Genomic DNA, 21,967 nt, shown 5'->3' with positions numbered 1-21,967 from the left:
AAAAATGTTAAAAACAAGTCCTATGTTATTTTTTATTTTTACTTTCAATGTTTACATTTCTAGATCAACTTCGGATCTATCGATTTGAAGTTTTATTTTTTTGTTTGTTTTATGCCCTTCTTGTTAAAGAAAACCCAGTTTTTATGGCTGAATGACACAATACGTAATTCCTTCAAAAATGTTCAAAGTAGAATATTGGATGTGAAGTTATTAGGTCAATAATTCATGACAACATTGATTTTCATTAGAGATGTCCGATAATATCAGTCTGCTGATATTATCGGCCGATAAATGCGTTAAAATGTAATATTTGAAATTATCGGTATCGGTTTTTTTATTATCAGTATAGTTTTTTTGTTTTTTGTTTTTTTTTATTAAATCCACATAAAAAACACAAGATACACTTACAATTAGTGCACCAACCCAAAAAACCTCCCTCCCCCATTTACACTCACAAAAGGGTTGTTTCTTTCTGTTATTAATATTCTGGTTCCTACATTATATATCAATATATATCAATACAGTCTGCAAGGGATACAGTCCGTAAGCACACATGATTGTGCGTGCTGCTGGTCCACTAATAATACTAACCTTTAACAGTTAATTTTACAAATTTTCATTAATTACTAGTTTCTATGTAACTGTTTTTATATTGTTTTACTTTCTTTTTTATTCAAGAAAATGTTTTTAATTTATTTATCTTATTTTATTTGATTCATTTTTTTAAAAAGTACCTTATCTTCACCATACCTGGTTGTCCAAATTAGGCATAATAATGTGTTAATTCCACGACTGTATATATCGGTTGATATCGGTATCGGTTGATATCGGTATCGGTAATTAAAGAGTTGGACAATATCGGCATATCGGATATCGGCAAAAAGCCATTATCGGACATCCCTAATTTTCATTCTTTATTTTTTGAGCAATCAATGTTTTTTTTTAATTCCATCAAAATTCAGGGATCTAAAAGGGTCTAAAAAGTGTAAAAAGTAAGTCATACATTATTTTGTACTTTTTTACTTTCAATGCTTAAACCTTTAGACCACAGATGTCAAACTCTAGGCCCGGAGGCCAGATCTGGCCCGCCACATCAATGTGTGGGGTCCCTGAAGGCGTGGAAATATGTGTAAATAAAGTACCTTATCTTTTCTTAATAAATGTATTACAAAAATAAATGCACTGCGTACAATTACATATATTTACACTTTAATCATCTCGAATAATAAAACTAAATATTATATCATCATACATTTCAAAACAATCTTATTGTTCAAATAAAGATAAATACTTAAATATCTGCTTGACTTATGATTTCAAAGCAAGTAATCCAACAAACTGTTCATGTAAAAATGTTACTGCAAATTTTTTTTTACAGTAAAATCCACTTTCAATATAGAGTAATAATACACTGTAAAACAACGATTTTAGAGTATAAAAAACGTGCATGAATTTTTACGTAAAAAAACAATTGGTACCGTTTTTCCATTCCATTTAATTTAATTCCATGTACTTTTTAATTTTATATGCTGTAAAAACAAAACAAAAAAAACCTGCAAATATTACGATAAAATTGTGGCGACTGAGCTGCCAGTTTTATACAGTACAATCCAAAAATTTGGTTTTGTACAGCATACGTAAAAAAAGACATACACATGTTTTATACATCCACATTTATATTCATACTGTATATTATTCACTGTTAAAATCAGCCCTCTGAGGGCAACCACAACTGCGATGTGGCCCTCAATGAAAACCAGTTTCACACACCTGCTTTTGACGAACTTCAGATCTATACGTCCATTTTACGTTTTTATTTTTTGATGTATTTTTTGTTTGTGTTGTGTGCCCTTTTTGACATAGAAATATCAGTTTTTTATGGCAAACACACAAAATATAAATTATGTTTCCCCAAAAATATTTCAAAGTGGAATATGGATTTTGTTTCATAAATTGTTTGTTTTTTTGAGCAATGACAGTTGTAAAGAAAAATTAAACGGGCCCTCGCCCCCGTTGCACCACGGTGTTCATGCGGGTTGGCCAGAACGCATTGACGTGGGCGGTAACGTCCTTTTCAACCCACCATCAAACTCATGTGTGTGTGTGGCAATCATTGGTACTTTAACTTTAACTTACATTTCAGGAAAATTGGAGCATGTATAATGAAGTTACGACTGTTATAAGTTTCCACTGCAAGGGGCGTTAATAGAGCCACAGTAGTCATGCAGTTACGTCCCACCCAATGCCCTGACCCACTATTAAAAATGTTAAGGAAGATCGGAGCCTGTGTAAAGAAGTTATAACTTTTATTATTTTCCACCGTAAAGGGGCGATAATAGCGCCGCAGTATTAATGCAGTTGCGTCCCACCCAACACCTCGACCCACCACCAAAAAATTTCAGGAAGATCGTAGCATTTTTAAGAACGTTTCGACTGTTACAATTTTCCAACACAAGGTGGCAATATTGGTGCCATAGCAGTGATGCAGTTGCAGCCCACTCAATACTAATAAAAATTCAGGAAGATCGAAGCATGGACTGTCAGAAGTTTCCACCAGAAGGGGGCGATAAAGGCACTGCAGTTATGCATTTGCGTCCCACCCAATACCCCGACTCACCATAAAAAAACTTCAGGAAGATTGGAGCATGTGGAAGGAAGTTATGACTGTTATAGTATTCCACCACAAGGGGACGATAAAGGCACTGCAGTCGTGCAGTTGCGTCCCACCCAACACCCCGACTCACCATAAAAGATTTAGCTCGGTTGGTAGAGTGGCCAACAACTTGAGGGTTCTGGGTTCGATCCCCCCTTCTGCCATCCTAGTCACTGCTGTTGTGTCCTTGGGCAAGACACTTCACCCACCTCCTCCCAGTGCCACTCACAATGGTTTAAATGTAACTTAGATAATAGGTTTCACTATATAAAAGCGCTTTGAGTTACTAGAGAAAAGCGCTATATAAATATAATAATTCACTGTTGTGAAAATCAACACTGCAACTTTTTCAACTTTTCATCTCCCCCACCGTATAATGCTCTATTATTCCACATTTTTAAGTTTTTTAATTTGAATAGTATTTGTAGAATGTGCCAAGGACTGGTAATAAATGAGTTGTGGGCCACAGTGTGGACACTTGTGCACTTTTTAATTTATTTTGCCTATCGTTCACAATCATTATGAGAGACAAGAACACACATGTTTTTTTTTAGGCATTCTAAATATTAAATAAATCTGATTAAAAGTCATCTTACAATGGCGCCTATAGAAGTCGCTCTATTCTGCCTATAAAGCCCTTAAAAAACCTCCATTAATGTTATATATACATGATGTAAGTATATATGTAATGTAGTAACATTTGACTTTGACCTGTTTTGATCATTTCAAGCATTCATTTCAAAAACGCATCACGACGTTTACTTTTTTTAAACAACGTGACTGATTATTACTCACTGCAGACTCCATGCGAGCCAACAAAATAATAAAACATCACTTACTGTTCAAGGTCTGCTGTCATTAGACTGCTAGGATGTTCATATATTCCCATTTAGATGAAGAATGACTCGTAAAGAAAAGGGGGTGGAGCCAAGTGTCTTTTTGTGTTTTTCCTCGCCATTTCCATGTCTAAATTGGTTGTCAAAGTGTGCCAACTTGTTGAAATACCTACTCAGACTTCTTCTATTCAGGTGAGAGGCGTGATTTATGATCTACAATAAACTTACATGGAGCAAGGAAACGAGGAAGCAGTTGATCAGTCGATGATGTCAACATAGGCACACAGGAAGTGATCATGTCGCTGCTATAAATAGTCTGTCTGCGTTAGCACTTATGATAACAATATCACTAATACTTGTTAATATTTATAATATCACTACTACTTGTTAATATTTATAATAATATTTGTTAATATTTATAATAACTATCACTAATATTGGTTCATATTTATAATAACAATATCCCTAATACTTATTTATAATAACAATATCACTAATACTTGTTTATATTTATAATAACAATATCACTAATACTTGTTAATATTTAAAATAATATCACTAATACTTGTTATTATTTATAATAACAATATAATGATAATAAATAAATGATAAATGGGTTATACTTGTATAGCGCTTTTCTACCTTCAAGGTACTCAAAGCGCTTTGACAGTATTTCCACATTCACTCATTCACACACACTTTCACACACTGATGGCGGGAGCTGCCATGCAAGGCGCTAACCAGCACCCATCAGGAGCAATACTAATACAATACTAATACTAATACTAGCATATTTATATATATATATATTTATAATAACAATATTTATAATAACAATATCACTAATACTTGTTAATATTTATAACAACAATATCACTAATACTTGTTAATATTTATAACAACAATACCACTAATACTGGTTAATATTTATAATAACATCACTAATACTTGTTATTATTTATAATAATATCACTAATACTTGTTATTATTTATAATAACAATATCACTAATACTTGTTCATATTTATAACAATATCAATAATACTTGTTCATATTTATAATAACTATCAATAACACTGGTTCATATTTATAATATCACTAATACTTGTTAATATTTATAATAATATCACTAATACTTGTTAATATTTATAATAATAATATATCTAATACTTGTTCATATTTATAATAATAATATATCTAATACTTGTTCATATTTATAATAATATCAATAATACTTGTTCATATTTATAATAACTATCACTAATACTGGTTCATATTTATAATAATATCACTAATACTTGTTAATATTTATAATAACAATACTACTAATACTTGTTATTATTTATAATAATATCACTAATACTTGTTAATATTAAAAGTCACCAAATGTTAACAGAGTATTGTTGGCGCTATTTGAATGTTTTTTATTGGGTATTATGGGCGGACTAGAGGATCTCCCATTGACTCCGCTGTAAGCAGACTTTTATTTACGTTTATTTAATATTTAGAATGCATTAAAAAAATCCATCCGTCTTCATGTATTTCCTAATGATTGTGAACCATAGGCAACCTTCCAAAAAAAGTGCACTTCCCCTCGAAGTGATGCAATGAATGCTGTGTAAAATGTGAAGATGTGAAACTCAAGTTGTGTTTCTTTTTGTAGATTGCAGGACTGCGCTTTGTGTTCCTTATAAACCTGGAACTTATCTCCCTGATCAAAGCTGAGGCCGCCAAGATGACCCAGCAGTGAACTCCTGACGCCCAATGGAAGTCAGTCCTCCCGCCTTGATGGTCTTTGGGGGCCTGAGACAATGACATGCTGCAGCCCTCATTTATTTAAATTGTGTAGGAAATCTTTTTTTTTTTTTTTAATAAATTGACATACACACTTGACTTCCTGTACATTATTTTTTCTACACATTTGACTCCTAATTCATTTATTTTCAACTTTCTTCATGTGCATTTACAAAACCCAAAACCAGTGAAGTTGTCAAGTTGTGTAAATGGTAAATAAAAACAGAATACAATGATTTGCAAATCCTTTTCAACTTATATTCAATTGAGTATACTGCAAAGACAAGATATTTAAAGTTCACACTGAGAAACTTAATTTATTTTTTTGCAAATAATTATTAACTTAGAATTTAATGGCAGCAACACATTGCAAAAAAGTTGTCACAGGGGCATTTTTCAAAAAAGTTGTCACAGGGGCATTTTTACCACTGTTACATGGCCTTTCCTTTTAACACTCAGTAAACGTTTGGGAACTTAGGAGCAGTGTTGGGACTAACGTGTCACAAAGTAATGCGTTACTGTAACGCCGTTAGTTTCGGCGGTAACTAGTAATCTAACGCGTTATTTTTTATATTCAGTAACTCAGTTACCGTTACTACATGATGCGTTACTGCGTTATTTTACGTTACTTTTTATGTAGTATTGGCTTGAAACAGAAGATCTGAGTGTGTTTTGTGGCAGCGCTACGGTGTCGTTCTTCTGAATCTCTTGTGTCACACAAAGGAGGCGCTCTGTGTGTGTGTGTCTGAGTGTGGGAAGGGGAGGGAGGGGAGGGGTGCGCGCAGCAGCATTCGTGAGGGAGGGGCAGAGACAGAGAGAGCGAGAGAGTTGTTAACACGCATGCGTCGCCAGGCTCAGCTTTTTATCGATAGATTTATCAGATTTAATTTTTTATTATCTATAGCAGGGGTGTCAAAAGTGTGCCCCGGAGGCCATTTGCAGCCCACAGCTAATGTTTTAAAGGCCCACAGCACTTTCTAAAAATACTATTAAAATAAACAAAAACATAACAAAAGTGAAATAAAAAAGCTTAAAGGTGAAATGTAATTTAGAAAACGTTACAATGTTGACTAATAAAACAAAGCTGTTTTTTTTCTTTCAAACTGTCATTGCTCAAAACATAATATTGAATCAAAATCAATGTTATTATGAATTATAGTACACACTCTGTCAATTCTCTTATATACTCTTTATTTCTAGACTTCTAGAGTGTTTGATTATCACATCACTCTAAATGTATAAAAAATAAAGTTCACAAACATAATGAGGGATCCTAGTGGGCCGGGCCAATATTTCCTTATCTCTAAACTAAAACTGGGGAAATGTGCTGTAGAGTGTTCTGCGCTTCAGACATGATTTTATTTCAGAATTCCTTGAGAGAAAAAACGCCTGGTTAGGCTTTGGTATGTAAAAATAAAGTTAAAGTACATATTTCGTTTACAGCTGTGTTGTTATTATGCTGTTTGTTACTTATGTATGTTATGTTGCAGCTATTTAAAATAGTTTTGTCAATTTGTTCTGGCCTGAAATAAGTTGGCCCTTTGAAACATATCTTTGTCTTTGTGTGTTGTATGTAGAGCACATTGCTTAGCAGAGTTCAGTGATGCAAATGCATGTCAAGTTGATCAACACATTGTATTATTCTCCAGTGCAATAACAGTACTGAAATGAAGGCTAAAAGGGCATTAATGGGAGCTTTAAAAAAAGAAGTAACTAAATAGTTACTTTTCACAGTAACGCATTACTTTTTGGTGTAAGTAACTGAGTTAGTAACTGAGTTACTTTTGAAATAAAGTAACTAGTAACTGTAAGTAGTTACTGGTTTTCAGTAACTAACCCAACACTGCTTAGGAGACACATTTTTGAAGTGGAATGATTTCCCATTCTTGCTTGATGTACAGCTTAAGTTGTTCAACAGTCCGTTGTCAGGCCTGGCCCTAACCAATCTGGCGCCCTAGGCAAGATTTTAGGTGCCCCCCCCCCCCCCCCCCCACATCGGCAGTGAAGTGTATATACTCACAAGAAACCGAATAGGTTTGTCTTTGACCTTTTTTTTTACTTAAAGAAAGCAAATTAACATATTATATGAGAATTTTATGTTATGATTATCTTTAACCGAATCACAGCAGTGCTCAAATTAAAAAACAGCATTCACTCTCATGTGATATTGCTTAATTAACATTAATGATGTGCACTTTAACAACTAGGCTTACAACTATACCTAATATATAAAGAGGTGGAAAAGTGACTATTACCTGCAGGGCAAACATTAGCTAACCAGAAGGCAATAACAATGTAAACAAAAAACACCTGCTTAAAAGATCTAATACAAATGTCCCTGAGGAATGTAAAGTGGGAGTACTGTAATTACCTAACGTTACATTATTATTTTCCATAACAATTTAGCCCCCTCCACAATATTAACCCGACGTTAAACAGAACTAGCTATTTATTGATTAGCAATTGCCGAATCATGTAACTTTAGCTTAATGCTAAAAAGCCAGGTTACTATCACATTCTGTAACAGACAAATAATTTCATGTAGGCTAACGTTACCTACCTGCTACCTCTGTCTTTTTCTCATTTCTCCTCCTCTTCTTTTCTCTTTTTTCTTCCCTGGGCACCTGACAGTTTTGGCCGTTTTGACATCTTGTGTTGATTTTTTGATGTGGTAAGAGTCATGATACGGGAAGGGAGGGGGCGCACCGTGCGGGGGGCGGGGGTAATCTTGTAACAAATAATATTTCTATTAAATAGGCTTTACATTGCATTTTAATTAACGTGGAATTATTTTTTGTATTTAGAAATAATAGTACCAACTTTTTTTAATTTTTTTTTTCTCCAACATTTGTGGCACTGGCGTGGCGCTCCCTGATGGACAGCGCCCTTAGCATTTGCCTATACGGCCTATGCCACGGGCCGGCCCTGTCCGTTGTGGTATTTTAGGCTTCATTTTGTGCCACACATTTTCAATGGGAGACAGGTCTGGACTACAGGCAGGCCAGTCTAGTACCCGCACTCTTTTACTACTAAGCCACGCTGTTGTAACACGTGGCTTGGTATTGTCTTGCTGAAATAAGCAGGGGCGTCCATGATAACGTTGCTTGGATGGCAACATATGTTGCTCCAAAACCTGTATGTACCTTTCAGCATTAAAGGCCTACTGAAATGATTTTTTTTTATTTAAACGGGGATAGCAGATCCATTCTATGTGTCATACTTGATCATTTCGCGATATTGCCATATTTTTGCTGAAAGGATTTAGTATAGAACAACGACGATAAAGATCGCAACTTTTGGTATCTGATAAAAAAAGGCTTGCCCCTACCGGAAGTAGCGTGACGTAGTCAATTGAACATACACGCAAAGTTCCCTATTGTTTACAATGATGGCCGCATGAAGTGAGAGAGATTCGGACCGAGAAAGCGACAATTTCCCCATTAATTTGAGCGAGGATGAAAGATTTGTGGATGAGTAAAGTGCAAGTGAAGGACTAGTGGGGAGTTGAAGCTATTCAGATAGGGAAGATGCTGTGAGAGCCGGGGGTGACCTGATATTCAGCTGGGAATGACTACAACAGTAAATAAACACAAGACATATATATACTCTATTAGCCACAACACAACCAGGCTTATATTTAATATGCCACAAATTAATCCTGCATAAAAACACCTACGTGTTTGTTATGCTAGTTCCTAGCTCCTCTGCTAGCTCCTAGCTCCATAGAACACGCCAATACAATTCAAACACCTGATCAACACACACAATCACTCAGCCCAAAAGACCGTTCACATAACCCAAGGTTCATAAAGCTTATATATTTTTAAAAAGTTACGTACGTGACGCACACATACGGTCAAGCTATCAAATGTTTAGCAGCCAAGGCTGCATACTCACGGTACCTGATATTCAGCTGGGAATGACTACAACAGTATATAAACACAAGACATATATATACTCTATTAGCCACAACACAACCAGGCTTATATTTAATATGCCACAAATTAATCCTGCATAAAAACACCTATGTCTTTGTTATGCTAGCTCCTAGCTCCTCTGCTAGCTCCTAGCTCCATAGAACACGCCAATACAATTCAAACACCTGATCAACACACACAATCACTCAGCCCAAAAGACAGTTCACCTAACCCAATGTTCATAAAGCTTATATATTTTTAAAAAGTTATGTACGTGACGCGCACATATGGTCAAGCTATCAAATGTTTAGCAGCCAAGGCTGCATACTCACGGTACCTGGTATTCAGCTGGGAATGACTAAAACAGTAAATAAACACAAGACATATATTTACTCTATTAGCCACAACACAACCAGGCTTATATTTAATATGACACAAATTAATCCTGCATAAAAACACCTACGTCTTTGTTATGCTAACTCCTAGCTCCTATGCTAGCTCCTAGCTCCATAGAACACGCCAATACAATTCAAACACCTGATCAACACACACAATCACTCAGCCCAAAAGACCGTTCACCTAACCCAAGGTTCATAAAGCTTATATATTTTAAAAAAGTTACGTACATACGCAAAAAAAAAGTTGCGCACATACGGTCAAGCGATCAAATGTTTAGAAGCCAAAGCTGCATACTCGCGGTAGCACGTCTGCGTCTTTGTCATCCAAGTCAAAGTAATCCTGGTAAGAGTCTGTGTTGTCCCAGTTCTCTACAGGCGTCTGTGTATCGAAGTCAAAAGTCCTCCTGGTTAGAGTCTCTGTTATCCGAGTTCTTCCATCTTGACTGCATCTTTCGGGAATGTAAACAAAGAAGCCACTTGTGTACTGTTGTTGCTGACTTCGTTCGAAAAACACGTCCGTTTCGCACCGACAACTTTCTTCTTTGCTTGCTCAGCTTCTTTCTCCATAATGCAATGAACATAATTGCAACAGATTCACGAACACAGATGTCCAGAATACTGTGGAATTATGAAATGAAAACAGAGCTTTTTCGTATTGGCTTCAATGTGGAAGGCATACCCGTGTTCCCCGGGCTACGTCACGCGCATACGTCATCCTCAGAGGCGTTTCGAACCGGAAGTTTAGCGGCAAATTTAAAATGTCACTTTATAAGTTAACCCGGCCGTATTGGCATGTGTTATAATGTTAAGATTTCATCATTGATGTATAAACTATCAGACTGCGTGGTCGGTAGTAGTGGGTTTCAGTAGGCCTTTAATGGTGCCTTCACAGATGTGTAAATTACCCATTCCTTGGACACTAATACACCCCCATACCATCACAGATGCTGCTTTTTGAACTTTTCGCCTATAACAATTCGGATGGATCTTTTCCTCTTTGGTCCGGAGGACACCATGTCCACAGTTTCCAAAAACAATTTCTTGTCAGAACACTTTTACACTTTGCATCAGTCCATCTTAGATGAGCTCACACATTTGTTGACAAAGTGGTGACCCTCGCCCCATCCTTGTTTGTGAATGACTGAGCATTTCATGGAAGCTGCTTTTATACCCAATCATGGCACCCACTTGTTCCCAATTAGCCTGTTCACCTGTGGGATGTTAAAAAATAAGTGTTTGATGAGCATTTATCAACTTTCTCAGTCTTTTTTGCCACTTGTGCCAGCTTTTTTGAAACATGTTGCAGGCATCAAATTCCAAATGAGCTAATATTTGCAAAAAATAACAAAAGTTTTCCAGTTCCAACGTTAAATATCTAGTCTTTGCAGTCTATTCAATGGAATATAAGCTGAAAAGCATTTGCAAATCATTGTATTCTGTTTTTATTTACGATTTACACAACGTGCCAACTTCACCGGTCTTCGGTTTTGTATTTCAATTGGTGCTAAAAAGAGAACCGAATGCGTATCTTAGAAAAGTAAGAATAAAAGCTGCTAAAATAAGTTGGGGAAATGACCAAAGTTCATGGAAATACTGAATCTTACAATAAAATAATCACTTGCCTAATATCTTATGTTTGCAAATGTATTGGGGAGACTTCTGAAACTGCTACATATTTTGTTATACAGTATTTACAAATTCTCAGGCCAAATGATGCTTGACTCTAATGACTCTCTCTTGATGGAGATGGAAACAAATGACCAAAGATTAGTCTGTTTACCTTTTTGAACAGCAGTGAAAAATAAATTTACCAAGATAATACTGCTTAATAATGATAACATAAGATAAGATAATAATGGACTTCTCCTTGCAGGTGTAGTTTGCAGCACACCACATGGACATAATGTACAATTACAAACTATTTTAATTCTAATCACCATATTTGTGCAGCTCTTGTAACTGGATCACATTCTGCGGATGTACCTAATGTAGTGTCCAACGTAAGTAAACCGGTTAACAAGTATGTTTTTTAATCCATCTCTAGTCAAAGTTTTTCTGTATCTGACTCATTTTTTCGCTTGTAAAATATTCTGAATACCTACAATTAAACCTTTTTCTTGACAAAAACCGAAAAAAGGCCGTTTTTGGTCACGTAGCAGACATCTTACTTTCAGCTTTTTCCAACAAAATGTGTTATCTTTGAACGCCACCAGGTTACCACGAATTTCGGCTCTCTCAAGGGAGCCGTTTCTTTTGAACCAACTCCCTGAAAAGAAACGACTCTTTAAGGTCCTAATCTGATTTTCTTTTGTTGCTTGATTTGATTAATGACCAAAATACGTATAACGCGGATTTAAATTGAATTATACCAACGTTCTTTACAACCTCAATATGGAAATGATTGCTCCCAAAATTTTACAAAATATAACAACAATTAGACAAAAAGACTCAATCTAATTGTGTGTATTTGTACATTTCCAACAATTTACGGTGAAAAGACACAACAGCGTCGACGCCAATTTTGACCGCGAGAAAACCCAATAGACAAGAAACAAAAAGGCGGAGATAGAGTCGGTTCAAAAGGCACGGATCTACGCGAAAGACCCACTTACTGCTACGTTCCACATCTGACTGTTTATTTTTGGCGTGGCCACATACAAGCAGGCGTCTGACAGCGCGTATGTAAGTTTGGTCTTTTGTTATGTTATTTTCATTTATTATGCTTTTGTTTGATTTAACACCGGAGAGAAGAAATAAATGCATTTCTTCTCTTTGGAAGCACACGTTTGTACTGGTGGGGATGTCGTCCGTGTTGACTAGCGGTGGCGAAGCTTGCTAGCAAAGTATATCTGAAGTCAACCTTGTTTGGACAAACAACAAGTGACGAAACACAAACGTGCTCTTCCCGAACCGTTCTAATGGTGTCGAAATACAGACGTAATCGACTAAAAAGCGAGTAAACTCCTCATTTAATTTGATGGATAGAAACATTTTGGACACCACGTTTACCCCACGTGACGTTCACTGTACAGGAAATAGTGTTGTGTCGTTCGCGTATGAACAAGTATTAGATATATTTTTATTATTATTTTTCTAACAAGTATTAGTGATATTATTATAAATATTAACAAGTATTAGTGATATTATTATAAATATAAATGATAATAAATGATGAATGGGTTATACTTGTATAGCGCTTTTCTACCTTCAAGGTACTCAAAGCGCTTTGACAGTATTTCCACATTCACCCATTCACACACACATTCACACACTGATGGCGGGAGCTGCCATGCAAGGCGCTAACCAGCAGCCATCAGGAGCAAGGGTGAAGTGTCTTGCCCAAGGACACAACGGACGTGACTAGGATGGTAGAAGGTGGGGATTGAACCCCAGTAACCAGCAACACTCCGATTGCTGACACGGCCACTCTACCAACTTCGCCACGCCGTCCCATATGAACCAGTATTATTGATAGTTATTATAAATATGAACAAGTATTATTGATATTATTATAAATATGAACAAGTATTAGTGATATTGTTATTATAAATAATAACAAGTATTAGTGATATAATTATAAATATTAACAAGTATTAGTGATGTTATTATAAATATTAACCAGTATTAGTGATATTGTTGTTATAAATATTAACAAGTATTAGTGATATTGTTGTTATAAATATTAACAAGTATTAGTGATATTGTTATTATAAATATGAACCAGTATTAGTGATAGTTATTATAAATATTAACATTTATAATTGATATTATTATAAATAGGAAATAGTGTTGTGTCGTTCGCGAACGATTCGTTCGAAAGAATGAATCTTTTGAGTGAACGTACTGAACCGAATCACTTCATGAACTGATTCGTTCCTTTCTCAGTTCAGTTGAGCTCCGCCGCGACCATGCCGGTATGAGTGGAACTGGCGCATTCTGTGACTCACTGAACCCTCGACGTCGGCGAACGACGCAGCCAATGAGAGGGCGGGGGGAGGGACTGAGCGAACGATTCGTTCACCGCGGATTAACGACATGAATCACTCAGTGAATGACAACGCTCTCGCTCTCTGCTCTGCTTGCCCCAATGCCGCGAGTGATTCTCCTCCCGTCGCGGGGATATGTTTCATGCCATTGGCATCCGTTCTCCATTCATTCTCCAAGCTAACGGCTAATGTTGACTCAAGCTACATGAAAACAAACACACACACGCGCCCCGTCCTCATTATCTCAACACATAAAGTTATGAGAGTAGAGGAGACTTAAAGAAACTCAGTGCAGGCAGGGCAAGGCTGAGCAGCAGCGACGCGAGGGGGAGTGGCGGGGGGTAAAGTGTAGGGCAGGCTGTGTTGAGAAGATTTAAAATAAAAATAATAACTAATGTATGTACACATACATAGGCTATTATTTACAAAGTTATTGTAACAAATATAAATTTCTCCTTGGGGATCAATTCTGATTCATATTATTATTATTATTATTATTATTATTATTATTATTATTATTATTATTATTATTATCCCTTCTACTGCAACTGTTGTTGATTTTTATATTATTTAAGCTATTTATTTTCTTTTTTATTGCATATTTAAGTTGATATTTTCATTTTTATATTTTTAAATGTAAGATACAGAAATTTTAGTTTTAATGTTGGCATTTCTGGCACTTGGTTTAATATTTGTTTTGTTTTATTTAAGGTAGCCTATTTATTTTCTTTTTGTTTGCACATTTAAGTTGATATTTTCTTTGTTAAACGTAGGCTACAGAACATTTAGTTTTTATGTTGGCATTTCTGGCTCTTAATTTATTTGTTTTATTTTGAAGGTATTTATTTTATTTATTTATTTATTGTCGCTGAGGACGTGATTCAGGTTCGCGCTGCACTCACTCACTCATTCAGAATCAGGACTCGCGAACCTACTGACACAGAGAACTGACTGTGTCGCGGAGGAGGACGTCACATTGAGGCTCTCGTTCAGTCACTGTGCGCGTCGTTCATTGGGTGCTGAGGGCTTGTGTCGTTCGCGAACTGACACACACCGAGATCCACCGCTGGGGAAGCTGTTACTGACTGACTCATGATTCGCTGACCTGCACACAGAACTGCCGCTGCAGAAGTGATTCAGGTTCACGTACTGAACTGTGCTGACTGTGGCGCTGTGTACAGTCAAAAGAACTGCCGATCCCATCACTACTGTGTAGGGACTCGCGTTCACCCTATTTGCTGCTTCTTCCGCGAATGTCTGCACTGTACTGTACTACGCACGCCCCGCCCCCCCTATTTTTTTTTTGGGGGGGGGGGGGGATTCAGTGAACAAATTTTTTGAACAAATCAATTTAAGGAACTGATTCTAGTGATTCAGTACAGTCAAAAGAACTGCCGATCCCATCACTAACAGGTAACAGTGTCGGAAATGCTAGTTTTATCATTGCATTGATATTTACTGTTATTGTCATGCTTATTGGCATAGTATCGGATTATCACTTCGGCGCGTGTTCGGTTCTCTGCCAGGAATGTCTTATCAGAGTATCGTGGAGCTTCCTTGAAGCCTGACTCATGTCATAAAAGCCTGCTTAATATTCAATATCAGATCTGATGGCAGATTCATGTAAAAGTCAACATGCTCACGACTTGCATGTTGCACAAGAAATGGTCTTAAACTTTATGGAGTGTACTGTCAGTAGGACTTACTGTATGTCTTGTATGACGAATACCAAAAGTGCAAAACCGAAGTAGATAAACAACCCAATAATAACAACCTCAAATCACTCCTTTCAGCACTCAAAAAGCAATGCAATAAATTAAGAAATAAGACAACCAACCTGGCTAAATCCTTTAAAAAAAATTACATTACCGACAAAATAGAGGAAAACAAAAATAAGCCACGTGAGCTCTGGAAAATCCTCAACAACCAGCTTCCTGGTTGCAGCCAAAAACTTAAAACCAGACTAACCAACATCAACATCAAGGAGGGTGACTCCCTCATTACAGACAAAATGGAGGTAGTAAGCAGACTTAACTACTTTTTCACCAGCATAGCCACAACTCTAGTCAACAAGCTGTCCCACCACTCTGGTCGCTTTGGTGTAGAACACATTAAAGCCTTCTACAGAAAGCTAGGAGTATCCAACAACAATTTCAAATTAGAAATGGTCTCAGCTGACGAGGTGCTTAAAAAATTGAGCGCGCTCCACCCAAACAAGGCCACTGGCCTTGACAATATCCCCTCCAGATTCCTCAGGGACTCTGCCTCCATCATTGCCCCTATCATCACGCACATAATAAACCTCTCAATTTCTCAAGGCCAAGTACCAAAAGATTTTAACATAGCAAGAGTAACTCCCCTCTTTAAAAAAGGAAGCAAATTGGAACCTGGCATCTACCGACCTGTTTCTATTCTCAGTTCCATTTCGAAAGTAATGGAAAAAATAGTTTATGAACAGGTCGATAGTTACCTTGCCATTAATAAACTCATGTACAAATTCCAATCCGGCTTCAGAACTAACCACTCCACTGACACATGCCTTCTCTATCTGACTGACTACATCAAACATGAGGTGGACGCGGGCAAATACTGCGGCATGGTCATGCTGGACCTTCAGAAGGCCTTTGACACCGTTAACCACGTCATACTGTTGGATAAGCTCAGAGCAATCGGATTTGATAAAACCTCATCGATCTGGATGCAATCTTACTTGGAGGGGAGGAAACAGGTGGTAGAGGTGAACGCCACCATGTCCCCCCCTCTCAGTAAGCTGTGGAGTCCCCCAAGGCAGTATATTAGGGCCTTTACTGTTCCTAATATACATAAACGACATGTCATCAGCATGCGACTGAATTGTTTTTGTTTGCGGATGACTCGGCCCTGCTGGTATCCGGCAAGGACAAGTCACAGGTGGAGAAAATCCTCAGTGCTGAACTCTGTAGAATTTGCACCTGGCTCGCTGACAACAAGCTATCCATACACTTGGGTAAAACGGAATCCATCCTATTTGGGTCCCACATCAACCATAAGAAAGTCAATGACTTCACTATAAAAGTGGGTGACATTGTTATCACCAGGAAAGATGAGGTCACCTACCTAGGTTCCATTCTAGAGGCTAATCTTTCCTGTGATAAAATGGCAACCAAGGTAATCAAAAAGGTCAACCAATGAACGAGATTTCTCTACAGAATCTCCTCTCTGGTCAACAAAAGCACCATGAAGATTCTAGCGGGAACTCTCGTTCAACCCTTTTTCGATTACGCTTGCACCTCCTGGTACCCTAGCACCTCCAAATCCCTCAAATTTAGACTCCAAACATCCCAGAACAAGCTAGTCAGATTACTTCTAGACCTCCATCCCCGATCACACCTCACTCCTACCCACTTCTCCAAAGTGGACTGGCTCAGGGTGGAGGACAGAGTAAAACAACTTGCACTGAGCCTAGTCTATAAAATCCGCTACACCTCCCTGAAATTCTCTAATCTTGGTCTCATCAGACCAGAGAATTTACACCTGCCTTATGGCAAATCAATGTATATATACTGTATATATATATATATGTGTATATATATGTATGGCAGCACGGTGGGAGAGGGGTTAGTGCGTCTGCCTCACAATACAAAGGTCCTGAGTAGTCCTGGGTTCAATCCCGGGCTCGGGATCTTACTGTGTGGAGTTTGCATGTTCTCCCCGTGACTGCGGGGGTTCCCTCCGGGTACTCCGGCTTCCTCCCACCTCCAAAAACATGCACCTGGGGATAGGTTGATTGGCAACACTAAATTGGCCCTAGTGTGTGAATGTGAGTGTGAATGTTGTCTGTCTATCTGTGTTGGCCCTGCGATGAGGTGGCGACTTGTCCAGGGTGTGCCCCGCCTTCCGCCCGATTGTAGCTGAGATAGGCTCCAGCGCCCCCTGCGACCCCGAAGGGAATAAGCGGTAGGAAATGGATGGATATATATATATATATATATATATATATATATATATATATATATATATATATATGTTTTTTGGTGCAATATCTACATAGGTGTATCGAGGCCCATTTCCAGCAACTAGACATTTGCAGCTAGAATAGTCATTTACCACATTAGCAATGTATAGAGTGTATTTCTTTAAAGTTAAGACTAGTTTAAAGTTATCTTCATTGAAAAGTACAGTGCTTTTCGTCCAAAAATAAGGACATTTCAATGTGACCCCAAACTTTTGAACGGTAATGTGTATATATACATTCCATAATATATATTATGGAATGTACTCTAATCTTGGTCTCATCAGACCAGACAATTTACATGTATATATTTACACATTATATATATATATATATATATATATATATATATATATATATATATATATATATATATATATATATATATATATATATATATATATATATATATAATGTGTAAATATATACATGTAAATTGTCTGGTCTGATGAGACCAAGATTAGAGTACATTCCATAATATATATTATGGAATGTACTCTAATCATCAGACCAGAGAATTTACACCTGCCTTTTGGCAAATCAATCATTTACACCGGCCTTCATGCCAATCAATCATTTACACCTGTCTTATCAGCTTTTCAGTAGCTGTGGGGATTACAGCTGACTTTATCTTGCAGCAGCTCCAACTGAGCCTGCCGACAACCAGCAGTCATCCCAAATTCTCCAAATGTCTCCTAGTTCTCTTAAAGCCCCATCCCAGTGTTTCATCAAGTCTGTAAATATGTGCTGTGTCAATGTTGATGTTTGTACATTGTGTGTCATGTCACAGTGGCCAACATATGAAATATACTTGTTAAAACAATTGATGAATACTTAGGCCTACTACACTACTGCAATATAATGTCAGTCATTATGGTGGTAGTTGATGAAAACTTAGGTCTACTACACTACTGTATTGTAATGTAGTGTAGTAGTTTATATTATGGAATGCACTCTAATTCCATTATATATATATATATATATATATATATATATATATATATATATATATATATATATATATATATATATATATATATATATATATATATATATATATATTATGGAATGTATATACATATTATGGAATGTACTCCATATATATTTTAGGTTTGAAGAAACTTTGCCTTTCAATAAATCTCACATTAAATAAACATTCTACAAAATCCAAAACTAGTGAAGTTGTCACGTTGTGTAAATGGTAAATAAAAACAGAATACAATGATTTGCAAATCCTTTTCAACTTATATTCAATTGAATAGACTGCAAAGACAAGATATTTAACGTTCGAACTGAGAAACGTTTTTTTTGCAAATATTAGCTCATTTGGAATTTGATGCCTGCAACATGTTTAAAAAAAGCTGGCATAAGTGGCAAAACAGACTGAGAAAGTTGAGAAATGCTCATTAAAGACGTATTTGGAACATCCCACAGGTGAACAGGCTAAGTGGGAACAGGTGGGTGCCATGATTGGGTATAAAAGCAGCTTCAATGAAATTCTCAGTCATTCACAAACAAAGATGGGGCGAGGGTCACCACTTTGTCAACAAATGCGTGAGCAAATTGTTTAAGAACAACATTTCTCAACCAACTATTGCAAGGAATTTAGGGAATTTACCATCTATGGTCCATAATATCATCAAAAGGTTCAGAGAATCTGGAGAAATCACTGCACGTAACATTGAACGCCCGTGACCTTTGATCCCTCAAGCGGTACTGCATCAAAAAACATCAGTGTGTAAAGGATATCACCACATGGACTCAGGAACACTTCAGAAAACCACTGTCAGTAACTACAATTGGTCTCTACATCTGTAGGTGCAAGTTAAAACTCTACTATGCAAAGCCAAAGCCATTTATCAACAACACCCAGAAACGCTTCGTTGGGCCCGAGCTGATCTAAGATGGACTGATGCAAAGTGTAAAAGTGTTCTGTGGTCTGACAAATCCACATTTCAAATTGTTTTTGGAAACTGGATGTTGTGTCCTCCGGACCAAAGGGGAAAAGAACCATTCGGACTATTCTAGGGCGCAAAGTTAAAAAGCCAGCATCTGTGATGGTATGGGGGTGTATGAGTGCCCAAGGCATGGGTAGGCATCATTAATGCTGAAAGGTACATACAGGTTTTGGAGCAACATATGTTGCGATCCAAGCAACGTTATCATGGACGCCCCTGCTTATTTCAGCAAGACAATTCCAAGCCACGTGTTACAACAGCGTGGCTTTGTAGTAAAAGAGTGCGGGTACTAGACTGGCCTGCCTGTAATCCAAACCTGTCTCCCATTGAAAAAGTGTGGTGCATTATGAAGTCTAAAATACCACAACGGAGACCCCGGACTGTTGAACAACTTAAGCTGTACATCAAGCAAGAATGGGAAATAATTCCACTTGAAAAATGTGTCTCCTCAGTTCCCAAACGTTTACTGAGTGTTGTTGTTAGCGTAATACACCCAAGTATTCATCTAGTACCACCATAATGACAACATTAAGGTACAGTAGTGTAGTAGACCTAAGTATTCATCAAGTACCACCATATCGACAACATTAAAGTACAGTAGTGTAGTAGACTTAAGTATTCATCAAGTACCACCATAATGACAACATTAAAGTATAGTAGTGCAGTAGGCCTAAGTATTCATCAAGTACCACCATAATGACAACATTTAAGTACATCAGTGTACTAGACCTAAGTATTCATCAAGTACCACCATAATGACAACATTAAAGTACAGTAGTGTAGTAGACCTAAGTATGCGTCAAGTACTGCTCTAATGACAACATTAAAGTACAGTAGTGTAGTAGACCTAAGTATTCATCAAGTACCACCATAATGACAACAACAAAAGTACAGTAGTGTAGTAGACCTAAGTATTCATCAAGTACCACCATAATGACAACAAAAAAATTACAGTATTGTAGTAGGCCCAAGTATTTATCAAGTACCACCATAATGACAACATTAAAGTACAGTACTGTAGTAGACCTAAGTATGCATCAAGTACCACCATAATGACCAACATTAAGGTACAGTAGTGTAGTAGGCCTAAGTATGCGTCAAGTACCGCTCTAATGACAACATTAAAGTACAGTAGTGTAGTAGGCCTAGGGAATTCATCAAGTCCCACCATAATGACAACAAAAAGTACAGTAGTGTAGTAGACCTAAGTATTCATCAAGTATCACCATAATGACAGCATTTAAGTACAGTAGTGTAGTAGACCTAAGTATTGATCAAGTATCACCATAATGACAACATTAAAGTACAGTAGTGTTGTAGACCTAAGTATTCATCAAGTACCACCATAATGACAACATTAAAATACAGTAGTGTAGTAGACCTAAGTATTCATCAAGTACCACCATAATGACAACCTTAAAGTACAGTAGTGTAGTAGACCTAAGTATTCATCAAGTACCACCATAATGACAACATTAAAATACAGTAGTGTAGTAGACCTAAGTATGAATCAAGTACCACCATAATGACCAACATTAAGGTACAGTAGTGTAGTAGGCCTAAGTATTCTTTAAGTACCACCGTATAGACAACATTAAAATACAGTAGCATAGTAGGCCTAGGTATTCATTAAAAACAAGGCAGACGTTTTATATTTTTATATAAGTATATTTTATATTTGTGGCCACTGTAACATTACACACAGTTTGAACAGTAATACTGTGTTTGAATGTCGTAAAATAAAACACTGTACTTTAATCAAGTGATTTCTTGGCAAAGCACTGGCTGGAGCCCAGCAGTCGTAGAAGTACCTCAGTTAGAGAATTACATCACCACTGTTCGTCAGCTGAGTGGATGCTGCCATGTTTCCCACACATTAATTTATTTGTGGCGGCCCGCCACGAAAGAATTACGTCCGCCACAAGTAATTTTTTATTTTATTTTATTTTTTATTTTTTTGTCCTGTCCAGCTTCTCAGGCAAATCATATAGTTGATGTAGATGCCCATATAGGCTGTTCAGATTTACTTTACAAAAGAGAAGTGTAGGATGCTTCTCTTGTTGCCTTGTTTGTATTTGACCACTACTGTTTTCTGTTTATTTGTTACTGACTGTGGCAGGACACCTCTGCCTCTGCCTTTATGTTGCTGGTAAATAATATGGTTGTAGTAGTAGGCTAAAGTTAAATTATTTAGTATGCACTAATTAAAGGGGCAGAGCTTTAAGAGACATTTTAGCTTTTATATTTTATAAGATATATTTTTTGTAAGAACCACAATTAATAAATATATTTCAGTGAATAACTTATTGTTCAAATCTGTATATAAATATGTACATAAAGTGTTGTAATTATATTGTAAAATGGATGGACGTTTAAAACAAAACTGTTATTAATTAGTAAGTATACATTTTTTGAGCCTTTTTAGAGAAAATCAT

The 21,967-nt window shown here is 36.8% G+C and overlaps 2 protein-coding genes across 5 annotated transcripts in view; both read left to right on the top strand.

The window, feature by feature from the left end:
• The window catches only part of mcrs1 (microspherule protein 1), a 47,271-nt gene extending 41,890 nt beyond the window's left edge, over nucleotides 1–5,381 (top strand). For all 3 annotated transcript variants that reach the window (XM_062055825.1, XM_062055817.1, XM_062055833.1), the window contains one exon: nucleotides 5,152–5,381. In XM_062055825.1, the coding sequence (XP_061911809.1) occupies nucleotides 5,152–5,238 (87 nt within the window). In that variant the 3' untranslated portion in view covers nucleotides 5,239–5,381. The remainder of the gene's footprint in view (nucleotides 1–5,151) is intronic.
• Nucleotides 5,382–12,137: 6,756 nt separating this feature from the next.
• The window catches only part of suox (sulfite oxidase), a 103,020-nt gene continuing 93,190 nt past the window's right edge, over nucleotides 12,138–21,967 (top strand). The window contains exon 1 of one of the 2 annotated variants that reach the window (XM_062027902.1): nucleotides 12,138–12,279. The gene's annotated coding sequence lies outside the window, so the exon portion shown is untranslated. The remainder of the gene's footprint in view (nucleotides 12,280–21,967) is intronic. The other variant, XM_062027994.1, reaches the window with a different exon arrangement.

Source organism: Entelurus aequoreus, linkage group LG01, assembly GCF_033978785.1.
Source record: "Entelurus aequoreus isolate RoL-2023_Sb linkage group LG01, RoL_Eaeq_v1.1, whole genome shotgun sequence".
NCBI classification, from domain to species: Eukaryota; Metazoa; Chordata; class Actinopteri; order Syngnathiformes; family Syngnathidae; genus Entelurus; species Entelurus aequoreus.
The sequence above is the reverse complement of the archived record's forward strand: the minus strand, read 5'-3'. Positions and strand labels throughout refer to the sequence as shown.